The sequence below is a fragment of the Diabrotica virgifera genome, chromosome 7, assembly GCF_917563875.1.
Source record: "Diabrotica virgifera virgifera chromosome 7, PGI_DIABVI_V3a".
NCBI classification, from domain to species: Eukaryota; Metazoa; Arthropoda; class Insecta; order Coleoptera; family Chrysomelidae; genus Diabrotica; species Diabrotica virgifera.
This window is the reverse complement of record NC_065449.1, coordinates 174,670,362-174,692,346: the sequence shown is the minus strand read 5'-3', so window position 1 is coordinate 174,692,346 and position 21,985 is coordinate 174,670,362. Positions and strand designations below refer to the sequence as shown.

The 21,985-nt window shown below is 33.2% G+C and overlaps 1 protein-coding gene across 1 annotated transcript in view; it reads right to left on the bottom strand.

Annotated features, from left to right (window-relative positions):
• LOC126887982 (microfibril-associated glycoprotein 4-like) overlaps positions 1-21,985 on the bottom strand; it is a 90,440-nt gene that overhangs the window by 46,038 nt on the left and 22,417 nt on the right. Inside the window, exon 2 of the mRNA XM_050655954.1 lies at positions 12,591-12,720. Within this exon, the coding sequence (XP_050511911.1) occupies positions 12,591-12,720 (130 nt within the window). The remainder of the gene's footprint in view (positions 1-12,590; positions 12,721-21,985) is intronic.

Below are 21,985 nucleotides of genomic sequence, written 5' to 3'. Positions count from 1 at the left end.
AACTTTTATTTGAGATATTTTTTCGAATTGTGGATAGATGGCGCTATAATCGGAATAAGCGATTGTTGGAAATGGAAAATTAAATCAAAAAATGAAAAGTCCCGACATAAATGGAAAACTTAACGTTTTTTGGTTTTAGGACCTAATCTTCACAACCCAATAGGTCCCCATGACGCTCGAGTAACTGCAAATTTAGCATCTTATGACACCGCACACATCTTATGGAAAATATAATGTCACTCAAATTTAATAAAATTTATATGAGTAGGTTCGTTTCAAATTCATGGTAAATTCTTATCATTGCGCCAAATCTGAATTTTCAATAATAAGAGCAGAAATTGATATAAATAAATCTGAAATCAAATTGGTACCTACATAAGTTAGAGAGAGAAAAAATATTTTAAAATACCCAAATTATCGGTACTTCATAAACCTTCTCGGGCTATTAAGCATCTTATTATTAGGGCAGTCAATGAGGGTATGTGGATCCCAATTCTATCCTACCATATCGATTTACGTGATATTTTCACAGTAGGTAGGGAATAGCCCCTAAGAAAAAAAGTCTACCCTATGCCGATGTGTGTTTTTGTCTTGGGGGCGGTTCCCACCCCTTCTCGGGAGTGGAAATTTTTTTAACTAAATAACTACGGAAGTTGCTAGAGAACCTAATACTAAGCAAAAACTGTTCTATAGTTTTTTTTTTCTAAAACTCAATACTTTTTGAGTTATTCCTGGCTGAAAATTGGCCACTTTCATTGAAACATAACACCTTTTCAAACGGTTTTTTGCGAATAGCTTAAAAACTATGCATCTAACTAAAAAAACTATTAAAACATTTTTGTAGCTTATAAAATATCAAAGGGATCCTTTCCTTTATGAATCTTCTAGTTATAACACAAAAAGAGATATGGTAAGTGAAAAAACTTGTTTTCTTGGTGCTTGCTCAAGTCAGTGTATTTAATTTGAAATAACAGAGAAACGGTCGATTTTAGGTGTATAATGCTACCAATAACTTTTGTTGTGCTTGAAAAGATCTTTAAAATAACCAATATTAAATGTCGATTACATTCAAACTATGCGAGATAAACTGTAAAAAATTTGATGACTAACGTATTTTAAGAAAAAATGAGAAGTGTATTTAACCCCTCATCCACAAGAATTTAACTGCATCGTTTTCCTTCTACAATACATTTTACTATAGTGTTCCTTTTATGTTCAAAAAGTTGGGCGGGTTTAAAATGAATCGTTTTTGAAAAAAATAAGATCAAATTATTGAGAGCATTTTTAAATTTTCTTAAAAATCTTCCTTTTTGTCCATGTAACTCGAAAATGATAGGAGCTGCCAAAAAAAAGGTGCCATACAAAAATGAAGGTTTCTTCTAGATAAATATTTTGATTTTATTTTTTATAACAGTATCTCTTATCATTTTCAAGTTATATGGAGAAAAAAATTTTTAAGAAAATTTAAATATGCGCTCTATAATTTGATCTTATTTTTTTCAAAAACCATTCATTTTAAACGAGCTCAACTTTTTGAACATAAAAATGACACTGTAGTAAAATATAGTGTAGAAGAAAAACGATGCATTTAAATTCTTGTGGGTGAGGGGTTAAATATACTTCTCAATATTTTTCTTAAAATTCGTTAGTCATCAATATTTTGCAGCATATCTCGCTTAGTTTGAATGTAATCGACATTTAATATTGCTTATTTGAAAGGACTTTTCAAGCACAATAAAAGGTATTGGTAGAATTATATACATAAAATCGACCGTTTCTCTGTTATTTCAAGTTAAATACACTGCTTTGAGCATGCACCAAAAAAACAAACTCTTTTTACCTACCATATCTCTTTTTGTGTTATAACTAGAAGACTAAAGATGGAACGAATATCTTTGTTTTTTTATGAGCTACAAAAATGTTTTAAATAATTTTTTTAGTTATATAAATAAACTGATAAAAATTTTTTATTGAATTTTATGCATCACTGAATTTGTTTAGAAGTGTGTTTCCTTCAACATAGTCATCAGCTATTCAAAATATTCTGTTATGATCTGCTTTCTCTTACTTTTATATTAATTAATATTTATTTAATTAATTATTGAATTGACGCAAATCATACATAAACCAAAATTAAGAAAAATCTCAGGGTGCCTTTTTATCAAAAAAAAACTAAATTATCTTAGATTATACTTATCCTTTCTCGTGGCTTCTGTATCTCTTAGTTGATCCATATCCGGATAAAATAGGAAAAGGAAATAAATAGAAATACCATAAATAAACACAGACAAGCTCTGAAAATTTATCAATTAAATCCTGTGAGCATAACTGTCCAAATGAAACGTTTACCATATAATTAATCTAATTCAAACAAATATTTATCGCTTTGTTCTTGATACCATTAATCAAATAAGCTAAACAAACAAATTTAGGTATTCCCAAAACTACTTATAATCCCTATTAAATTTTTGAAATGTTGGAATCTTAATTCATATGCTTTTACGGAAAAATTTTAACTTCTGATTATAAAGAACATCTATCACATAAGTTATTGACTGACCTTTTTGCTTCACACACAATGATGTCTCCTCTTGACCCAAACAGCTCTTCCTTGTTGATTATGTTAGGCTACCAATCAAAGCCCTCTTCGTTCTCAGCATCAAACCAGCAGCATACCAGCAACTATTTCTCCAAAACACGAGCCAGGCCTCTTTTGACCAGCACTCGTTCAATAAACTCCAAACGCTCTCCTCTCTTTCTCACAATAATAATCTCGAGACCCAAGTATCTTTTTTACTTGGTGTCACAAATAATTTTAATAACTATAGTTCTTTTAACTTACTCTCTTGGACTTTACAGAATCAAAGAGGTATTTCTTCTCAATTTGTCTCTTGTTCCACTTTCCAGCTATTCTTCACTATCAAACAACCACTAGTACTTGCTTCTGAACTGTTCAACGAAAACTTTGACTACCCTTCTCAGATGTCGATCACACAAAAATATCTCCTTTTCCAAAGCTATCTGAACATTCAAACTTCTCTCTCCCCATTCCAAATTACCAAGCCAATCAGAAACATTTCTCTCTCCACCTACCTCTTTTTTCATTAAAAAAACCCATGCATTCTTTCAACAAATACTTCTACTCATCATAATTACTTTTCGGGAATTCTACAAACATTCTTTGGGCTTAAACAAAAAGGCTTAACATTCCAAATTTCTCTACCTTATTTTTCTAAAAACTAATTACCTGTGGCTTTTGCATTTCCCGTAACAAACAATCGTTTTAAAATTATAATCCGAAATAAATTGTCTTTTCACTTCACTTTATTTACAAATGTATTTAATTCTTCAGGGAAAAACTCATTAAGGATAAACCCACTGCGTAAAAGCTACCTTCTAATAAATAGTTACAAATCAATATACAGGGTGTATTAAATTTATGTGCCCGCGTTGTAAAAAAATAAAGTTTTTATTCTATCTTTGATTGATAATATGATACACAATAAAATCCCCGCCTTCTTTTGAGATAAAATCGTTTTCAATAAGTACAACAAAACTTTTCTCCTGTTATCATGTTATCCTAACCTAAATCTCTTACCCTACCTTAAATTTTATGCATTTGTCTTTATTCGTGGTATTTATACACATCATGGATATTGTAAACTCCTCGTATCTTTTCTGATTCCACATGCCTCAGAACGTAACTGTTTATTCCATTTTCATTGTGCACGATGTATGGACCCTCAAAAATAGGCATTAGCTTTGCGCAAACGTCCCCAGTCAGATTTGATGCTCGTAATGCCCTTACAAGCACCTTTTCTCCCTTCTGAAAAGTCACTGGTCGTCGTCTCCTATTATGATTATGTAACACGTAAGGCCGTACTGGCATAACACCCTTCATGATATATTCCGGAGTCTCTTTTGTCACCGTACTTAGAATGGTGTTTAAGTAGTTTTCTATTTCTGCCACTTTCCTATCCCATCGTCGATGTTGTCCATTTGCAGCAATGCGAAGGAATTTCGTAGTCTCCTGTATAAAACGCTCTGAAGGATTACTTTGAGGGATACTGACAAAATTTGTCTATATTCCCCTGTTTTGAAGCTGTACCTTGAAACGCTCACTCCGGAAATATTTCGCATTGTCTAAGAGAATTCTTCTTGGTGTTCCTACGGTGGCTATAAAATTGTCAATCTTTCTCATTATTTCTTCCCCCTTTGTCGTACGGCAACTGTATAACTTTATGTATTTTGAAAATATATCGACCATCACCAAAATATATTTGTTCCTTTGCGTGGTCATTATCAGATCACTTAACATATCTATTGCTACAATATCCAATTTTTGACGGGATACAATATTTTTAGCAATATTTTCATTTCTGAAATTTCTGCTTTTATATTTTTGACACATTTCGCATTTTTGAGTCACTTCTTTGGCAATCCGGTAATCTTTTCGACAGATATAGTTTTCTCGAAAAACCAGCCAAACCTTCCTGCTACCGATATGCCCATTGTCATCGTGTAATTTTTGTATGATCCTCTCTGCCAATGTCTGTGTTACCAAATAGAGTTTCTTTCCATAGATTCTTTTGAACAAAATGTCATTTTCCCTCTCCGCTCTTCTTTTTTCTTTTTCCTCCAGATCTTCTTGATTTATTCTTACTTCGTTTAACGAAAATACACCTTCCTCTTGTGTCAGGATATTTAGTCCCACCTGAAAAACAATTGCTTTCTTTTTTCCAGTGTCTTCATCCCGTGTGAGAGCGTCGGCTATAATGTTGTTTTTTCCTTTTATGTATCGAAACTCAAAATCATACTCCTGTAGTAACAAAATGCCTCGGTGTATACGATTGTTGTTAAACAATCGATTTTTCATGATATGCACCAAAGCTGCATGATCTGTTTCGATTGTGAATTTTGCTCCCAATAGATAAAACCTTAACTTATTTACACAAAAAAGTACGCTAGCAAACTCTAATTCAGTCACACTGTATTTTCTTTAGTGTGTTTTTGTCACCCGGGAAATAAAACAGATTGGCACTTCTTGGTTGTTTTGTATCTGCGACAAAACTCCCGCGAATTTTTGTATGGACGCATTAGTTCGTAGTATGAAAGGTAAATTGTACATGGAATGATATAGTTTAGTTCCTTTCGAGAATTCTTCTTTTAATATTTCAAAAGCTTTCTCTTGTTCTTCTTTCCAATTCCATTTAACACCTTTCTTCAGTAATTTTATCAATGGAATCTATTTCTGGCTCAAATCAGGAATTAGTTTTTTGAAATAGTTGATAGTACCAAGAAAACCTCTCAATGTTTTCAAATTCGTTGGCCTTGGGTATTCATCTATGAGCTTTACCCGGTCCTCGGCTAAACTAACTGTTTTTGTTTCCAATTTGAAACCCAAATATGTCACTTCTTTTTGAAAAAATTAACATTTTTCAATATTCCATTTTAATCCAGCCTTGTCCAACTCTTCTAAGATAATTTTTATGTGTTTCAAATGACTCGATGTATCTGGTGAAAAAATTATAAGTTGTCGATGTAGTGTACTATAAAATCTTCATACCTGTTTAATATTGTATGGAGAGCTCTTACCAGTGCTGCACAAGCACTTTGTAACCCAAAAGGCACTACTTTAAAACGGTACACAATCTGCTAAAGGTGTCAACCAAAAACTATGTTTTAAGTCAATTTTAGAAAAAAATATTATGTGATCCTGTGTTTCTCCCAAAAATAGCCTCGATGTTGAGAGATGATTCATATTGAGATACCGTCTGTTGATTTATATTCCGGGCATCCAAACATTGCCTCAGTTCTCCACTGCTTTTTTTTACAATCACGATTGGGTTGATATACGGCAAGTCACATATCTCTATGATTTGATCTTCTAACATTTTATTGATTTCTCCTTTCACCTCCTGTCGGTACTTATATGGGATGGGGTAAGTTTTCGATCGAAAATTTCCTAAGTCTTTCACCTCAAATGAATGTTCATACTTTTTGGCTACTTTGTTTTCTTCATTTATTAAATTTTCATACTCTCTCTATATTTCACGCAGTTCCTTCTCCTTTTCCTCTCCCCATATCAATTTTATTTCTTTTTCCTCCGATTCTTTACACATATTTATTGTGTATTCTGCCTCCTCCATTTCTCATACTTCTTCTTCAGATGCCACAGTTTCAATTGTATCTTTTTCGCCTTCCTTTTTTTTATTCTGATCTCTTCTTCTGGGCTCATCTCTTCTTTCGAAGAATCCCAGGCTTCATTTTCCTTAATTATCTTCTGCTGCTTTCTCCTCTTTCTTTTCTGTCCTTGCTTCATTGCCAAATTCATTTCCACCGTTTGTTTTTTGTCTAAATTATCCTTTTTCCGTTTCTCATGTTCCTTGTCCATTTCCAGAATGTCCTGTTCTTCTTCTTTTTCTTCTGTGATTTTCATCGCGTTATTTTTTAAATCTATCACCACATGTTTTTCTGACAATTCATCCACTCCTACGATCATATCATGCATGATGTTCGGCATTATAACACATTGTAGTGCATAAAATTTCTTCCCCAATCGTACTCTTATTCGTATTCCTTCATTTATAGTTGCCAAAGTCCGTTTATTTGAGCCCACTAAATTTACCCTGGGAATTTTGTAAATTAAATTTGTTAAATCAACCTCTTCTATTAATTTCCTGTTAATCAAAGTAATTTCCGAACCAGTATCAATCGTAATTTTAATCGGTTTCTCAGTGATAAAACCATCTACAAATTTTAAATTTACTCCACTTTTTATATCATTATTTCCTGCTAATTTAATAAATTCCTTCGGGTGACAAAAAATTCCTGTTTGTTCCTATGTATTTAGTGAGCGCCTTCGTGAAAAGACGCTTGCTGTTCTTTTTCGCTTCTTCTTCCGTCTCTTTGTCTCTCATCCTCATATTCACCTATTTGCGTATTGTTTACAGCTCTTCTATTTTCTCTTGGTCTGTCGGACCCCTATCGGTTTCCACGATTTTCCTGTTCATTCCTTCTATTGTCATTTCTGTCTTCTTGATATGTGCGGGTGTTATTTCTATTCTGGTTTTCTCGATATCTGTCTTCGTTCCATTGCCAATTTCTTTGTTCACAGTTTCCTCTTCCGTTGTCTCTATTTTCGTTTTCCCTCCTCGGAATAAATTCTCTTCTTGTACAATCTCTCCTAAAGTTTTGTCTTCTATCTCTATAGTCTTGATTTTCGCGTTGTCTATAATTTTCTTGCGATCTTCTTATTTCTCTTTCTCTCATTTTTGCTTCTCGTATTTGTAAGAATTGGCACAAACTGTCGATATCTTTGTAGTTTTGTAAAGTTATGTGATCTTCTAAGGTATCTTTAAAATGTCTGGCTATCAGTTCTACTAGCGGTTCGGACGAATAGTTGTAATGTAGGTGTTTTGCATTGTTGTATAATTGTAGTTCGTATGTTTTTTCTGAAATACCCATTCTATCATGGTACCTCCCATTCTGCAACTCCTTGTTTATTTTCATCTGTTGTATTTTTCCCCAGAAATAACTCAGGAACTTTTGTTCGAATTTATGCCAATTGTCCAATTCTTCTTCTTTGCTATCAAACCATAAACTCGCCTCATCTTTAAGATGGTTCCTTATCGTTTCTTTGGCTGTTTCGAAGTTACCGATGTATCGTACTTTCTTTTTTAAATTATTTATGAAAATTACTGCGTGTAAATTTTTTACGTCTCCGCTAAACTGTATTTTTATATCACCCGGACTTTGGATGAGTACTTCTCTCCTGTCTCCCGTCTCTCGTTGTTTTCTGATGTCATCAATTAGTTTTTCATTATTTCGGCGTCTTTCTTCTATTTCTTTCTTGTCTTCTTGTAATGCGTTTTCAAATTTGGTTTCTAAGTTCTCTATGTCATTTTTCTGGAAATCCTTTAACTCCTTCATTTTATTTTGAATTTTCATTTCTTGTTCTTTCATGTGATCTTTCATTCTCATTTCTTGTTCTTTCATGTGATCTTTAATTTTCATTTCTTGTTGTTCTATCTCGTTTTTCATTGTTGTCAAACATGCTTTTATTTTCTTTTCATACTTTTCTATGCGTTCCTCTATTTTTTTATTGTTCTCTTCTATTGCTTGTTTTGTCTCTTCCTGATTTTTATCCATTTTTTGTTGTGATTCATCCATTTTATTTGATGTTTCTTCCTCATTTTTATCCATAGCTCGTTTTGCTTCATCCGTTGCTTATTTTGTTTCCCTTTGATTTCCTTCCATTTTTTGGGACTGGAGTTGCATCAGTTGTAATAATTTATCTATTCCTGATAATTCCTGTTTTTCTGCTGCCATGATTGTTGTTTCGAAAATGTCTTCTTATTCTATATGTTCTTCTTGTTCCAAATGTTCTTCTTGTCCCAAATGTTCCTCTTGTTTTTTCTTTTCTTTGCTTTTGCTTCTGGTGGTCGGCATGTACCTAGTTAAAATTTTATCCCCGCCTGATACGAAATTCGAAAATACCTTGTATGCTGTAGAGACGAAAATTTTTCTTTCCCCAAATATAATCAATTTATCACACAAATTTCTAAATTTATCAAAATTCAAATCAATCAAAAATAAAATAAATATGTAAAAATTGTACCTAGACAAAAATAACTCAAACAAAATATTTCATAAATTTTAAATATATCAACTTTTTCCGACGAGCAAATAAATTTTTTATCACCTGTTTTTTCGTTTCCTATTCTTTCAAATTCACAACTAGAGATACTTTCATGTCCCACGTTGGTTCGCCATGTTGTTATGATCTGCTTTGTCTTACTTTTATATTAATTAGTATTTATTTAATTAATTATTGAATTGACGCAAATCATACATAAACAAAAATTAAGAAAAATCTAAGGGTGCCTTTTTATCAAAAAAAAATAACTAAATTATCTTAGATTATACTTATCCTTTCTCGTGGCTTCAGTATCTCTTAATTGATCCTTATCGGGATAAAATAGGAAAAGGAAATAATAGAATAAATAATAGAAATACCATAAATAAGCACATACAAATACCTTTATTATCAAAAGCAATGCTCTGAAAATTTATCAATTATATCCTGTGGGCATAACTGTCCAAATAAATCTTTTACCATATAATTAATCTAATTCAAACAAATATTTATCGCTTTGTTCTTGATACCATTAATAAAATAAGCTAAACAAACAAATTTAGGTATTCGCAAAACTACTTATACTTCCTATTAAATTTATGAAATGTTGGAATCATAATTCATATGCTTTTACGCAAAAATTTTAACTTCTGATTATAAAGCACATCTATCACATAAGTTATTGACTGACCATTTTGATTCACACACAATGATGTCTCCTCTTGACCCAAACAGCTCTTCCTTGTTGATTATATTAGGCTACCAATCAAAGCCCTCTCTGTCCTCAGCATCAATCCAGCAGCATACCAGCAACTATTTCTCCAAAACACGAGCCGGGCCTCTTTTGACCAGTACTCGTTCAATAAACTCCAAACTCTCTCCTCTCTTTCTCACAATAATAATCTCCTGAGACCCAAGTATCTTTTTTACTTGGTGTCACAAATAATTTAATAACTATAGTTCTTGTAACTTACTCTCTTGGACTTTACAGAATCAAAGAGGTATTTCTTCCCAATTTGATTTTTCTCTCGTTCCACTTTCCAGCTACTCTTCACTATCAAACAACTACTAGTACTTACTTCTGAACTGTTCACGAAAACTTTGACTACCCTTCTCGGATGCCGGTCACACAATAATATCTCTTTTTCCGAAATTGTCTGAACATTCAAACTTCTCTCTCCCCATTCCAAATTGCCAAGCCAATCAGAAACATTTATCTCTCCACCTTTTTCTCTCCACCTATTCTCTTTTTCCATTCAAAAAAAAACCCATGGATTCTTTCAACAAATACTTCTACTCATTATAATTACTTTTCGGGAATTCTACAAACATTTTTTGGGCTTAAACAAAAGAACTTAAAATTCCAAATTTCTCTACCTTATTTTTCTAAAAACTAATTATCTGTGGCTTTTGCCTTTCCCGTAACAAACAATCGTTTTAAAATTATAATCCGAAATAAATTGTCTTTTCACTTCACTTTATTTACAAATGTCTTTAATTCTTCGGGGAAAAACTCATTAAGGATAAACCCACTGCGTAAAAGCTACCTTCTAATAAATAGTTACAGATCAATATACAGGGTGTATCAAATTTATGTGCCCCCGCGTTATAAAAAAAATAAAGTTTTTATTCTATCTTTGATTGATAAAATGATACACAATAATTCATTATCATTTTTGAAATTATTGCGTCGAAAGAATTTTGTCACGTAAAGGGGCAAGACGGGCCTGTCGGGCCCTACTTGTATTTATCCCAAAAGTCTAAATCTTTGTTACAGAAGTTAATCTGGCAGTCAGGTTATGTTTTTGTGGATTATGTAAAAGACCCTTATGATTCCGGAAATCCAATAATAAAGTCTAAACGTGCATCAAACAATTTAAACATCTCTTTGATGTGAACATCAAAGAGATGCTTACAATAGGTGGTATATCTATTCTAAATGAATAGATATCGACAACTACTAAGGCAGTAAAATTATATTGAATTACAGTGAAAGTAGATATAGTCTGTTCGCTAAACTCAGACGCAAATGGCTAGATATTTTAGTCGGTAATTTTGCCAATTTTACTAAAATTGGCAAAAAATAATTACTAAATAGTTAATAATTACTAAATAGTCAGTAATTTTGCCAATTTTTACAAAATTGGCAAAAGACAAAAAAATTACCGACTAAAATATCTAGCCAGTTGCGTCTGAGTTTAGCTAACCGACTATAATGCGAATAAAATGTACCGAAAGCCATTATCAGCTGCAGCAAGATATTGCTAATAATTTATGGGATTCCGATAATGAAGAATCTCCTGAAGTAGTTGGCATTGAAGGTGACTCTGAAATTGAAGATCATCTTTCGGAAGCAAGTGAAGAGGATGATCAGCAAGTAGTATTGAGTGATAAGAAGAAGAATGTGTAGCTACCAGTTCCCAGATTTCAGAGTGTGTAATTTTTGAAACTAAGGATGGAACTAACTGGAAGAGTCAACCACAACCGACAGGACGTATGCGATCCTGCGACATAATAAAAAGCAAAGTGTACAAAGTAATGTTAGCCCCTGGTCAAAGCGTGGATGATCCTGTTGATTCCTTTTGTTTGTTTGTGGACGAAATAATTGTGAAAGAAATAGTGAAGTGTACAAATAAAGAAGCCGAAAAAGTCCTGGGGATAGAGAACTGGACATATTGCGACTCTACAGAGATTATGCCTTTATTGGACTCCTACTAACTGCAGAGTGTCAACAATCATAATGTAGATATACTTTGGAGTAAGTTTTATGGCCCTACTATATTTTCTCGTTTATACTCTTTTCTCAGAAGGGTTTTCACACAATAATGAAAGGCAACAACACCGTAATCTTTTTCCAGGGTATGCGTAAATACCAGTCCTTTTTTTTAAATAAAATGGCCTATTAGATTTACAAAAGATTTTATTTATTTATTAATTAAGTCTTCTTTGGCTCCAAATCTTTATTACTTGTAAATATATATTTTTTCTGCAAAAGTTTTTTTTCATTTCATTATTTTGTGCAAATCTTTCAGGTAGATCGCTCCCTCCAGGTAAACCGCATAAGTACTATGATAGCACCTTTTTTTAATCTAGGGAATTTAAATTTAAATTTAATAAAAAATCAAAAATGAATATTAGACATAATATATGGGTAAATTTGAATAGTACATTAAAGAACAGTGGTGGGCCCAACGGACCCGAGTTGCCCGGTTACGTAAGTAAAACGTGTTGCCCGGAGAAGGGTTAAGGTATTCGCAAAAAACCGTTTGAAAAGGTGTTATATTTCAATGAAAATGGCCAATTTTCAACCATTAATAATTCAAAAAGAATTGAGTTTTCGAAAAATAATTTTGGAACAGTTTTTGCTTAGAATTGGGTTCTCTAGCAACTTCCGTAGTTGTTTAACCAAAAAATTTTCCACCAACGAGAAGGGGTGGGAACCGCCCCAAGACAAAAACGGACATCGGCATAGGGTAGACTTTGAATAAGGAGATATTTTCAGGCTATTCCTTAAATTTCATTAAAATCCATGCAGTAAGATAGAATTCGGAGGTAATAACCTGTTCTTGCTCTCATTGACTGCCCTATATTATAGTTTCACTAATCCGCTTAGGCCCAGCGGGGTTTAACCTGTTTTGAATAGCACCCAGAGCAATAGTGATTGTAACTGACACTTTTATAGACTACAAAAATGTGATTTCGATAAACTTTAATTGCAATTTGCGTCGTAATTAATCATAATTAAGAGTTGGCGCAATGATAAGAATTGACCGTTAATTTAAAACGAATCTATTTGTATAAATTTTATTGAATTTGAGTGACATTATATTTTCCATAAGATGTGTGCGGTGTCGGAGCATCTTCTTCCCTCCCTTAATACAATAATATTTTATGAATTTCTATTGAAAAAAGGTATATTTATGTTGTTTCAAGAAGCCAGCAAGAACTTTACCTAAATCGATATCTTCAGTTTGAGGATAGAGAAACCTTCCAAAATCAATCCTCAACGAACTGGTTCTACTTTCCAATTTAACTTCCAATAGTTTTGTTAATTTTTTATCAGCAGGGGTAGCAGCAGACGACTAGAAAAAATAGAATGTATTTTTAAAGTAAATAAAATGTACTAGTAGCATTTGTGGAATATATTATGACAAACTGAGGAAGTGAGCAATAAAATTTCCCTATTTTAGATGTCTAAAAGTTACTATGTATACTCCCAATTAACATATAAGCTATAAAACTTCAGATTTTTTCAAATGTACCTGCCTATAGTTCAAGTTCAATAGAGTTGGCCGAGTAGACATTTTGTATTTACATAAAATCCTTTATAAAAGGTATATTTGTTAAAATCCCTATACAGGGCTACATCAAAGACAGAACTAGTTTTCAATCGGTTGACCGATCATCATCAGTGCAATCTTAGAATCTACATGCAAGCCACCAAAGTAAAAATAACAGGGTAAAAACCCTTTACAATTGATCCGTCATCGGAACATATGACTAAGATGTGAATTATAACATGGATGATTAAGATATCCAATGTTTTTCGCCCGAAAAAAAGATATCCAAAAAAAAAAAAAACATTGGATATCTTAATCATCCATGTTATAATTCACATCTTAGTCATATGTTCCGATGACGGATCAATTGTAAAGGGTTTTTACCCTGTTATTTTTACTTTGGTGGCTTGCATGTAGATTCTAAGATTGCACTGATGATGATCGGTCAACCGATTGAAAACTAGTTCTGTCTTTGATGTAGCCCTGTATAGGGATTTTAACAAATATACCTTTTATAAAGGATTTTATGATTTTAAACATGCTTTCCCAGCAGACGATTTTTTCACTCTGAAATTAATTGTCCAGATTTTGATAATAGGCGCCACAATGGCCGCCGTCTTATCGTTTATACATATATGTCATCTTAGCTAACAATAGCTGATGAAAAATATAATAATATAAATCTTGTCGGCCCAAATTATTAAAGGGCCCTATTCACATGCGTATTTGTCCGGCGGATATGTACGGCGGACAGATCCGTTGTTAGCTATACACAGGCAGATGTGTCTCCAGACAAATTCGTTGGTGCTACACATTCACGGACAAATCTCTCAGTTGTGACTTGCTTCCATACAGTCATGATGTGAACTTGTCAGATAGAGCTCATTGGTACCTCGGGCGAAAAACATTGGATATCTTAATCATCCATGTTATAATTCACATCTTAGTCATATGTTCCGATGACGGATCAATTGTAAAGGGTTTTTACCCTGTTATTTTTACGTTGGTGGCTTGCATGTAGATTCTAAGATTGCACTGATGATGATCGGTCAACCGATTGAAAACTAGTTCTGTCTTTGATTTAGCCCTGTATAGGGATTTTAACAAATATACCTTTTATAAAGGATTTTATGTTTTTGTCATGGTATACAGCCAACTACAGGAAATTTTTCCTCGTGGATTTTCTATTTAGTAAACGCCTGATGGCAAGCGGCTATACATTTATTTATTTATTATCTCTAATTTTTCCTTCGTCGATGGGATAGCTCAGTGCGACTAGCGGCTGACCCGCACTTCACTCCGACGTGAGGTATGTGAGTTTAAGCCCAACCAGGCCATCGGAAAAACAAAAAAGGCTAACAAGTCAGTACAAAATTCTAAATATGAATCTGGCGCTTAGACTGGAATACACGGGCATCTGATCGGCCTATGAGGGAGCAGTGCGGTAAGGGATAAGGGCTTGCGGCTCGCTGATACTCCCCCATAGATCCCTACCGGGAGGGCGTTGACGCCTAAAATACCGGTGTATATATATTATATAATTTTTCCTTGCTTTAAAAATATACACGCTATCTTGAACTGGACTCGTTTCTCGTCTCGGGCCCTCCAGAATGTATCATTTTTAGGCGATACCCTGACAATTTTATTGAATTTAGACGAATGAGATATCTATTTAAATTTTCTACATTTGTAATGCTACAATAGTTAAGAGGGAACAGTAGCGATCAACAAATAGCAAAAACGCGTTCCAAGATTGCGGCTGTAATTATGAATATTTTTTCGAGATATTTGGCACACCTATTCGTAATATAATAAAGAATGGCGGTACAGAGCCCAATTTTAAAAATATATCAATATGTGGAAATTACTCTGTAATTAAATAAAATATTAAAAAAACGAGCCTGTACCGCCATTAAGAAGAACAAAAAAATACACTTTCTTCAAATAAACTTTTTTATCCGATGCCTAGATTTTGTGTCATTTTGGAACTACTAATGAAATAAAAAATTTTAGTAGTTCCAAAATGACACAAAATCTGTGCATCGGATAAAAAAGTTTATTTGAAGAAAGTGTATTTTTTTGTTCTTCTTAATGGCGGTACAGGCTCGTTTTTTTAATATTGTATTTAATTACAGAGTAATTTCCACATATTAATATATTTTTAAAATTGGGCTCTGTACCGCCATTCTTTGTTATATTACGAATACGTGTGCCAAATATCCCGAAAAAATATTCAAAATTACAGCCACAATCTTGGAACGCGTTTTCGCTACCTGTTGATCGCTACTGTTTCACCTTAAGAGATATTCACAAGATGCATTTAACATTTTATTATAGTAAAAAAAATCGCACCATAATATTGGACATTTGGTTTTCTTTTTTTAAATTACTAAAAAAAATCATTATTATTCTCTCTGCTTTAATTTCTATGTGCTTTTTCTTCATTATCACCATAATTGGCTCCTACAGTACTTTGTGAATCTGGGCTTGTGTTCGAAGAAGTGGTCACTCCCGTTGATTCATAGCAACTTGTCTTCATTTTCTGAAACTTAGAATTTTAATGTCTTCTTTTACATCACCAATCCATCTTCTACGTGGCTGTCCCCTACTTCTGCTCCCTCTGAATCTGAGAATGTAATTTTTTGTATTCATTATCTGACATCCTAGCAATGTGTTTAGTTAGCCTATCTTAGTCTCTGCACCATAAGAAACTTATCTAGAAACAATATCTAGATCTGTGTATTAGGGATGGGAAAAACCTACCGTGTATAACCCAACACCGGTTTTTTAATTCGAAACAACCGGTTTTACCTTTTTTTTTGTCCCGGTTATAACTGGTTTTTTCTTTTTAAAGTAATAACCGGTGAAAAACTGAATAAGCTACCAGTGGAAAAAAAATTAATTTAAAGAAAAATGAAGAAATTTTCTCAATCATATGTATTATAAATAATAATACTCCATTAAAATGTTACATTTTTTAAGCCCTACCTTGCATTTGTTAGAGGAATCAATTTTATTTCTTTAATGTGTAGGAGGGATCAGTAGAAGCTTAAGTTCAAGTTTTTGGGGTCGCCACCCTTGTCCCCCGGCCGCCATCTTGGAAAGAGGGTGCAAAGGGGTTTCGCGCTATATCTCGTAAACTTCGAACTCTACGGAAAATCTAATTAAACGTAAAATGTAGAAAATTAAATTTTCTACAATTTTGTTTCTATTACTTTTTATCGTCAAGTGACCAAAAAAAAAGATATAAACAAAAATATGTAAAAATTTTTTAACAAGTTTCCTTTTGGAGGTTGTAACTTTTTTTCAGTTCATTTTAAAATAAAATAACACTATAGCAATTTTGTAGAGAGTCTTTCAGCGAACAATTTCCACTATAAAGTTGTTTAATTCTTTTTATGAATTATGTTTTACAGCGCTCCAAACTTTACCAGATTCTCGAATGCTCATAGGGATACAATAAAAACAAAAGTTAGGCTTACTTTTGTATCTATATATATTTTTTATTCATACAATTTATTAAGATTTTAACATTTCTATGCTATTATTATTCTGTTGTTGACCTTTCTCCCCACTATAAAACTTATAACCCTAAGCATATATAGAAAAGACCCAAGAAGTTGTTTGAGGACAAATTCGCCGGTTCAGAAGAAGAATGACGCAACCGCAAAATGCAAAATTCTTAAGAACAGCAAAAAAAAACGATTTTTGATATCAAAATCATAAAGTATGATCAAAATTAGCCATTCACCACACCGTGGTCAGGATCTCGAGATTTAAGCGTTTTTTGGGTTGTGCCGCTTGTCTATGAAGTAACATAACTTTTTCCAGTTATATATTTTGTCTTAAAATTTGTCTATTATAAAATTATAATATAGAAAGTTTGTCACTCAACTTTTTTAACTAAACATGAAACTATCGAAATATGATGACAAAATGTTTAAAAATTAACAACTAATTTTTTAATGTGTTTAAACATTTTGGAAAATAGTATATTGTGCAACAAGTGCAGAAAGGTACTAATTTCTCACGAGTTTGAAAATTTGCGGTACGAGCGCAAGCGAGTGCCGCAATTCAAACGAGTGAGAAAGTACCTTTCTGCACGTGTTTCACACTATACTTTTTCTACAAGCACAGTTTTTCCTAAAAATAAAAATCACAATTTCCAAACGACGATTAATTATAATAGGTACTGTTATATTTCTATTTGATATGAAAATTAAATTTTGATAATTATAAACAGAATTCAATTTAATATAAAATATTTTCAATTTTCTCAACCACGGGCATATAAATTTAGAACAACCTGTATACAACAAATTGTTATATTTAATTTTAAGAAGTGATTAAATAAGACTCAAGTGAAATCGTTAATAGGTCATTATCGTTTGTTCGCGGAAGGATCGGTCATTAGCCGATGCTAAATAAGACTAAGTGGAAATAGAGAATAGGTCATTAAAATTTGTATATAGTAGAAAGTAATTTTAGAATGGGAATTAACTATTTTCTTTGAAATCCATTAAGCATATTTAGAAAGTTTAAAAATTGGTTTTGAGGAATACTGCGAATGAGAATTGGTGGTGGAAGTTTGATTTGTGAATCTGGAAGGGATATTTAGAAAGTAGGGGAATGAATGACAAATAGAGATCAGAATGTTTTGAGCTGTCGAGAAGTGAAGTCGAGTAGTAGACGGTAGTGTACGGAGAGTGAGAAAGCCGGTATAGTTCCGTGAGTGTGGAGTATCTATCGCGGAACGAGAGGTAAGCCAGGTTGAGAGTAAAAGAACCTCCTTGAGCCAAGAGTTCCCGGTAGCTGATTGCAGTTTCGAAAAAGGTAGAACACAGCATCACGACAGAAGCAGGAAACGAGAGCTATACGAGCTAGTTTCAGAGGAGAACATTACTGGAAGCCAGGACGAGGTTTTGATTGCAGCCAAGGATAGCAGGAAACGGGTCTTGTGTGAAGACATTCTCAGTGCACCAGAAAAAGGTCAGTCTCATTTGTTTGGACATGAATGTATGGGTTTTTTCGTTGTAAATACCACATTTAAAATTGAAAAAACATAATCAATAATATCAGAAAAGCTTCATCAAACTTAAATAGAATTGTTGCTGATAAATCATAATAGTTAAATGTTAATAAAAACTTTCAATTTGGAAATCAAAAGGAAATAAGATTCCCATGTATAAATGTTATGTTTAAGAATAATAAGATATAGCAAATATTAAGCAGTGATTGCCATTTAAATAAAATAAACAATATTTTGATTACAATTGTAACCCATATGTATTATTATTTTACTCTTTTCTTTCCTATCCCGATTAGGAACCATTAAGAAATACTTAGAAGCCACGTATGTAAGTAATTAATTTTATAAAAAGCCCTGAGATTGAAAACATATTGATATGTGATCTGGTAAATTAATTAGATTATTATTAATGCATTGATTAAATTAAATGACATATAAAAATATTATCTCATATCAATAATCAAGATCACAACAGTACCTATGTAATAAATTTTAAACTGTATTTAATTAATACCTACTAATCAATTTAAATTCCTTATACCTAAACAAATTGCACAGAAATCAGTTAAAAAATTAATGCACTGCCTTAATTTGTTTAAATTTAAACAATTATTACACATTATTGACATTATATTTATGCAGTCACGGATTTACACAAAACCTACTTCATTCGACGTCTCTTGCACAGGTTGCTAAATCCTTATTGGTTATTTGATAATTATAAAATGTTTAATAAGAATAAAATTGTAAAATAAAACAGTTGTAACATCCATAATTTAGTTTATATGCTATAGTTAAATATAATAATTGTCTTATAGGTTATATATTTGTCTAAAGTTTAACCACGGATGTAAACAGAATATAACGTTACTCAGAATGCGGTAGTCCACGGATGTAAACAGAGTATAACGTTACTCAGAATGAGGTAGTCAACTGTGCAGAAAAGAACTTTGCGGCACAGAAACGTCACTTTGCGGCACAGAAACGTCACTTTTCTGCACACTAATGTCAAATATCTTATACTGTGAGAAAATATCAAGTTTGCTAACATAAAACCGTGCAGAAAAGTGCACTTTGAATAGTGGTTGTAGAAAAATTTCATTGTTATCTACATACTTCAGATAAGACACAGTAAAATTTCAAAAGGAAATATTTACAGCGATTAAAGATACAGCGATATAAATTTGAAAAATCATTAAAATTGCTTTTTGGATTTTTTGTATAAAAATTGACTTTTGAACATGTTCCACCACCTCTAGATAAAAATAAGCTTCATATTCGGATTCAGCGACCTCGAAAACATAAAAATAGACCAACATTGGTCATTCACCTTAAATTTGATTTTCGTGGTCGGTATAAAGGTTGATCCCGCTCGCCTCATATACAGTCGGAAAGATGAAAGAATACCCATGAACGAACATATAAAACACGCTGTATTTTCCTGTCACCGTGTAACACAAAAAATTGGCCAGCGCAAGTACATGTAATTATTACATGTACTTGCGCTGGCCAATTTTTTGTGTTACACGGTGACAGGAAAATACAGCGTGTTTTATATGTTCGTTCATGGGTATTCTTTCATTTTTCCTACTGTATATGGATATTATATGAAAAATATTTATTTTTATTGTATTCCTATGAGAATTCGAGAATTTGATCAAGTTTTTAGCGCTGTAAAACCTAGATAATAAACAAATTTATAGTGAAAATTTTTCATCGAAAAATCCTCTACAAAATCGCTATGATATTATTTTATTGTGAAATGAACGGAAAAAAAGTTATAACCTCCAAAAGGAAACTTTTTACAAAATTTTCTCCTATTTTTGTTTATAACTTTTTTGTTGGTCACTTGACTATAAAAAGTAATAGATACAAAATTGTAGAAAATTTAATTTGCTGCATTTCATGTGTTATTAAATTTTCTGTAGGATTTCTAGTTTAGGAGATACAGCGCGAAAGCCCTTTCCACCACTTTTTCCAATATGGCGGCCGGGGGACAAGGGTGGCGACCGCAAAAACTTGATCTTAAGCTTCTACTGAACCAGCTACTCATTAAAAAAATACAATTGACTCCTCTAAGAAATGCAACCTAAATGTAACATTTCAATGGACTATAAGTAGTTAACCCAAAACAACAATAATTCAACTTTTATTTACTAATAGATTCTGGACCAAAGTGTCACATCAGCTTTTATGAAACAATTTTGGGAATAGTTATTTAGATTTAGAAGATAATATTTACATAAAAAAGTAAGTGATCTCCTTGAAATCGATATTCCAACCATCATCTAAAATATTGTTTATACTTGAGTACTTGAGACTCTAAAGCTGGCTACAGACTATGCACGATTCGCGATTCGTGATGCGCGATTCGCGATTCGTGGGCAGTGCACGCATAGTGTGTAGCGGCTAGTTCGTTGAGTGATTCGCGATTCGTGATGCGCGATGCGCGATTCGCGGTCGGTGCACGTTAGTGCACGAATAGTGTGTAGGGTCTTGTGCGTTGAAAATCGATTCGTAAACAGCATGATTCGTGAGTGCATAGTAATTCGCTCTTGGGAGCGGTAAATTAACAAATATCAAAGGCTGCGCATCAACAAGAACCGTTGATTCATGGAATTATTTTTATTTTTTATTAAATTATTATTTTTTACAAATATTTTTATAGTTAGCAATAAATAACATACGTTTTTGTACAAGAATATATGAATGTATACAATAAAATATAGATAACTAAAATAGACCAGGGCATTTAGCACAAAATAAATAAATTTTTAAATACAGCACATAGAGACTTGCAGTTTTTTGCATTATGTTCAGGATGACGTCAGGAAAAAAGTCTACTATTCAAAAATGGGTGGAAATGCATAATTGCACTGTAAAGTGCATAAAATGCATCCAAAATTGCATAAATATAAAAATAAAGTCAAAATCAGTATACTAAGGAACACAGTTTATTATTTGTGGGGTTTTTTCGGTCTCTGAATATGATTACGCTATCAGAACTGATCCCCGGATCACCTGGTGCCCAAGGTCACGGCAAGAGACGTCATCTTCTGGAGTTTCGATGGTTTTCGACATTAAATCGATGCAAACGGATTACTTACGGGTTTTAGGGGTCAATAAGTACTAATATGGCATTAGATTGACCTACGGAGTACCTGGTGCCCAGGGTCGCTACTAAGGCACGTCATCTTCTGGAGTTTCGAGGGATACCGGCACTAAATTGATGCAACTGGACTATTCGGGAGGTTCTTGAGGCGGCTAAACACGAATATGCCATCAGAACAGATCTCTGGATCACCTGGTGCCCAAGGTCACTGCAAGGGGCGTCATCTTCTGGACTTTCGAGGGCTTTCGGTATTAAATTGATGCAAACGGATTAGTTACGGGTTTATGGGGTCGCTAAACACGACAATGCCATCAGAACCGACTCCCTGTGCACCTGGAGCCCTGGGGAATTTTGTGGTGTTAGACACGAATGTGCCATCAGAACAGACCACCGGATCACCTGGTGCCCAAGGTCACTGCAAGGGACGTCATCTTCTGGAGCTTCGAGGGATTTCGGTATTAAATTGATGCAAACAGATTACTTACGGGTTTTTGGGGTCGCTAAACACGAATATGCCATCATAATTGAACTTCGGAATACTTGGTGCCCAGGTAAATTGATGTAAACGAATTGCTCATGGGTTTTTGGGTTTACGGAATACAAACTCTACTATGTTGATCTATTTAATTTTTTTACATGAGTTTTATTATTCCAAAAGATAACGTGCTTTAGGCACCAGGTGCTTCGGTGTCTGTTCTGATAGCGTTTTAGTGTTCAGATACCTAAGAGACACATGAGTAATCCGTTTTCATCAATTTAGTACCGAAAATACTCACAACTCCAGAAGATGACCTGCCTTAAGCACCAGATGCTGAGTGGGTTGGGTCTGATGGCATCTTAATATCCAGCAATCCCAAAAACTCAACAGTAATCCGTTTGCACTAATTTAGCACCGAAAACTATCGAAACTACAGAAGATGACGTGT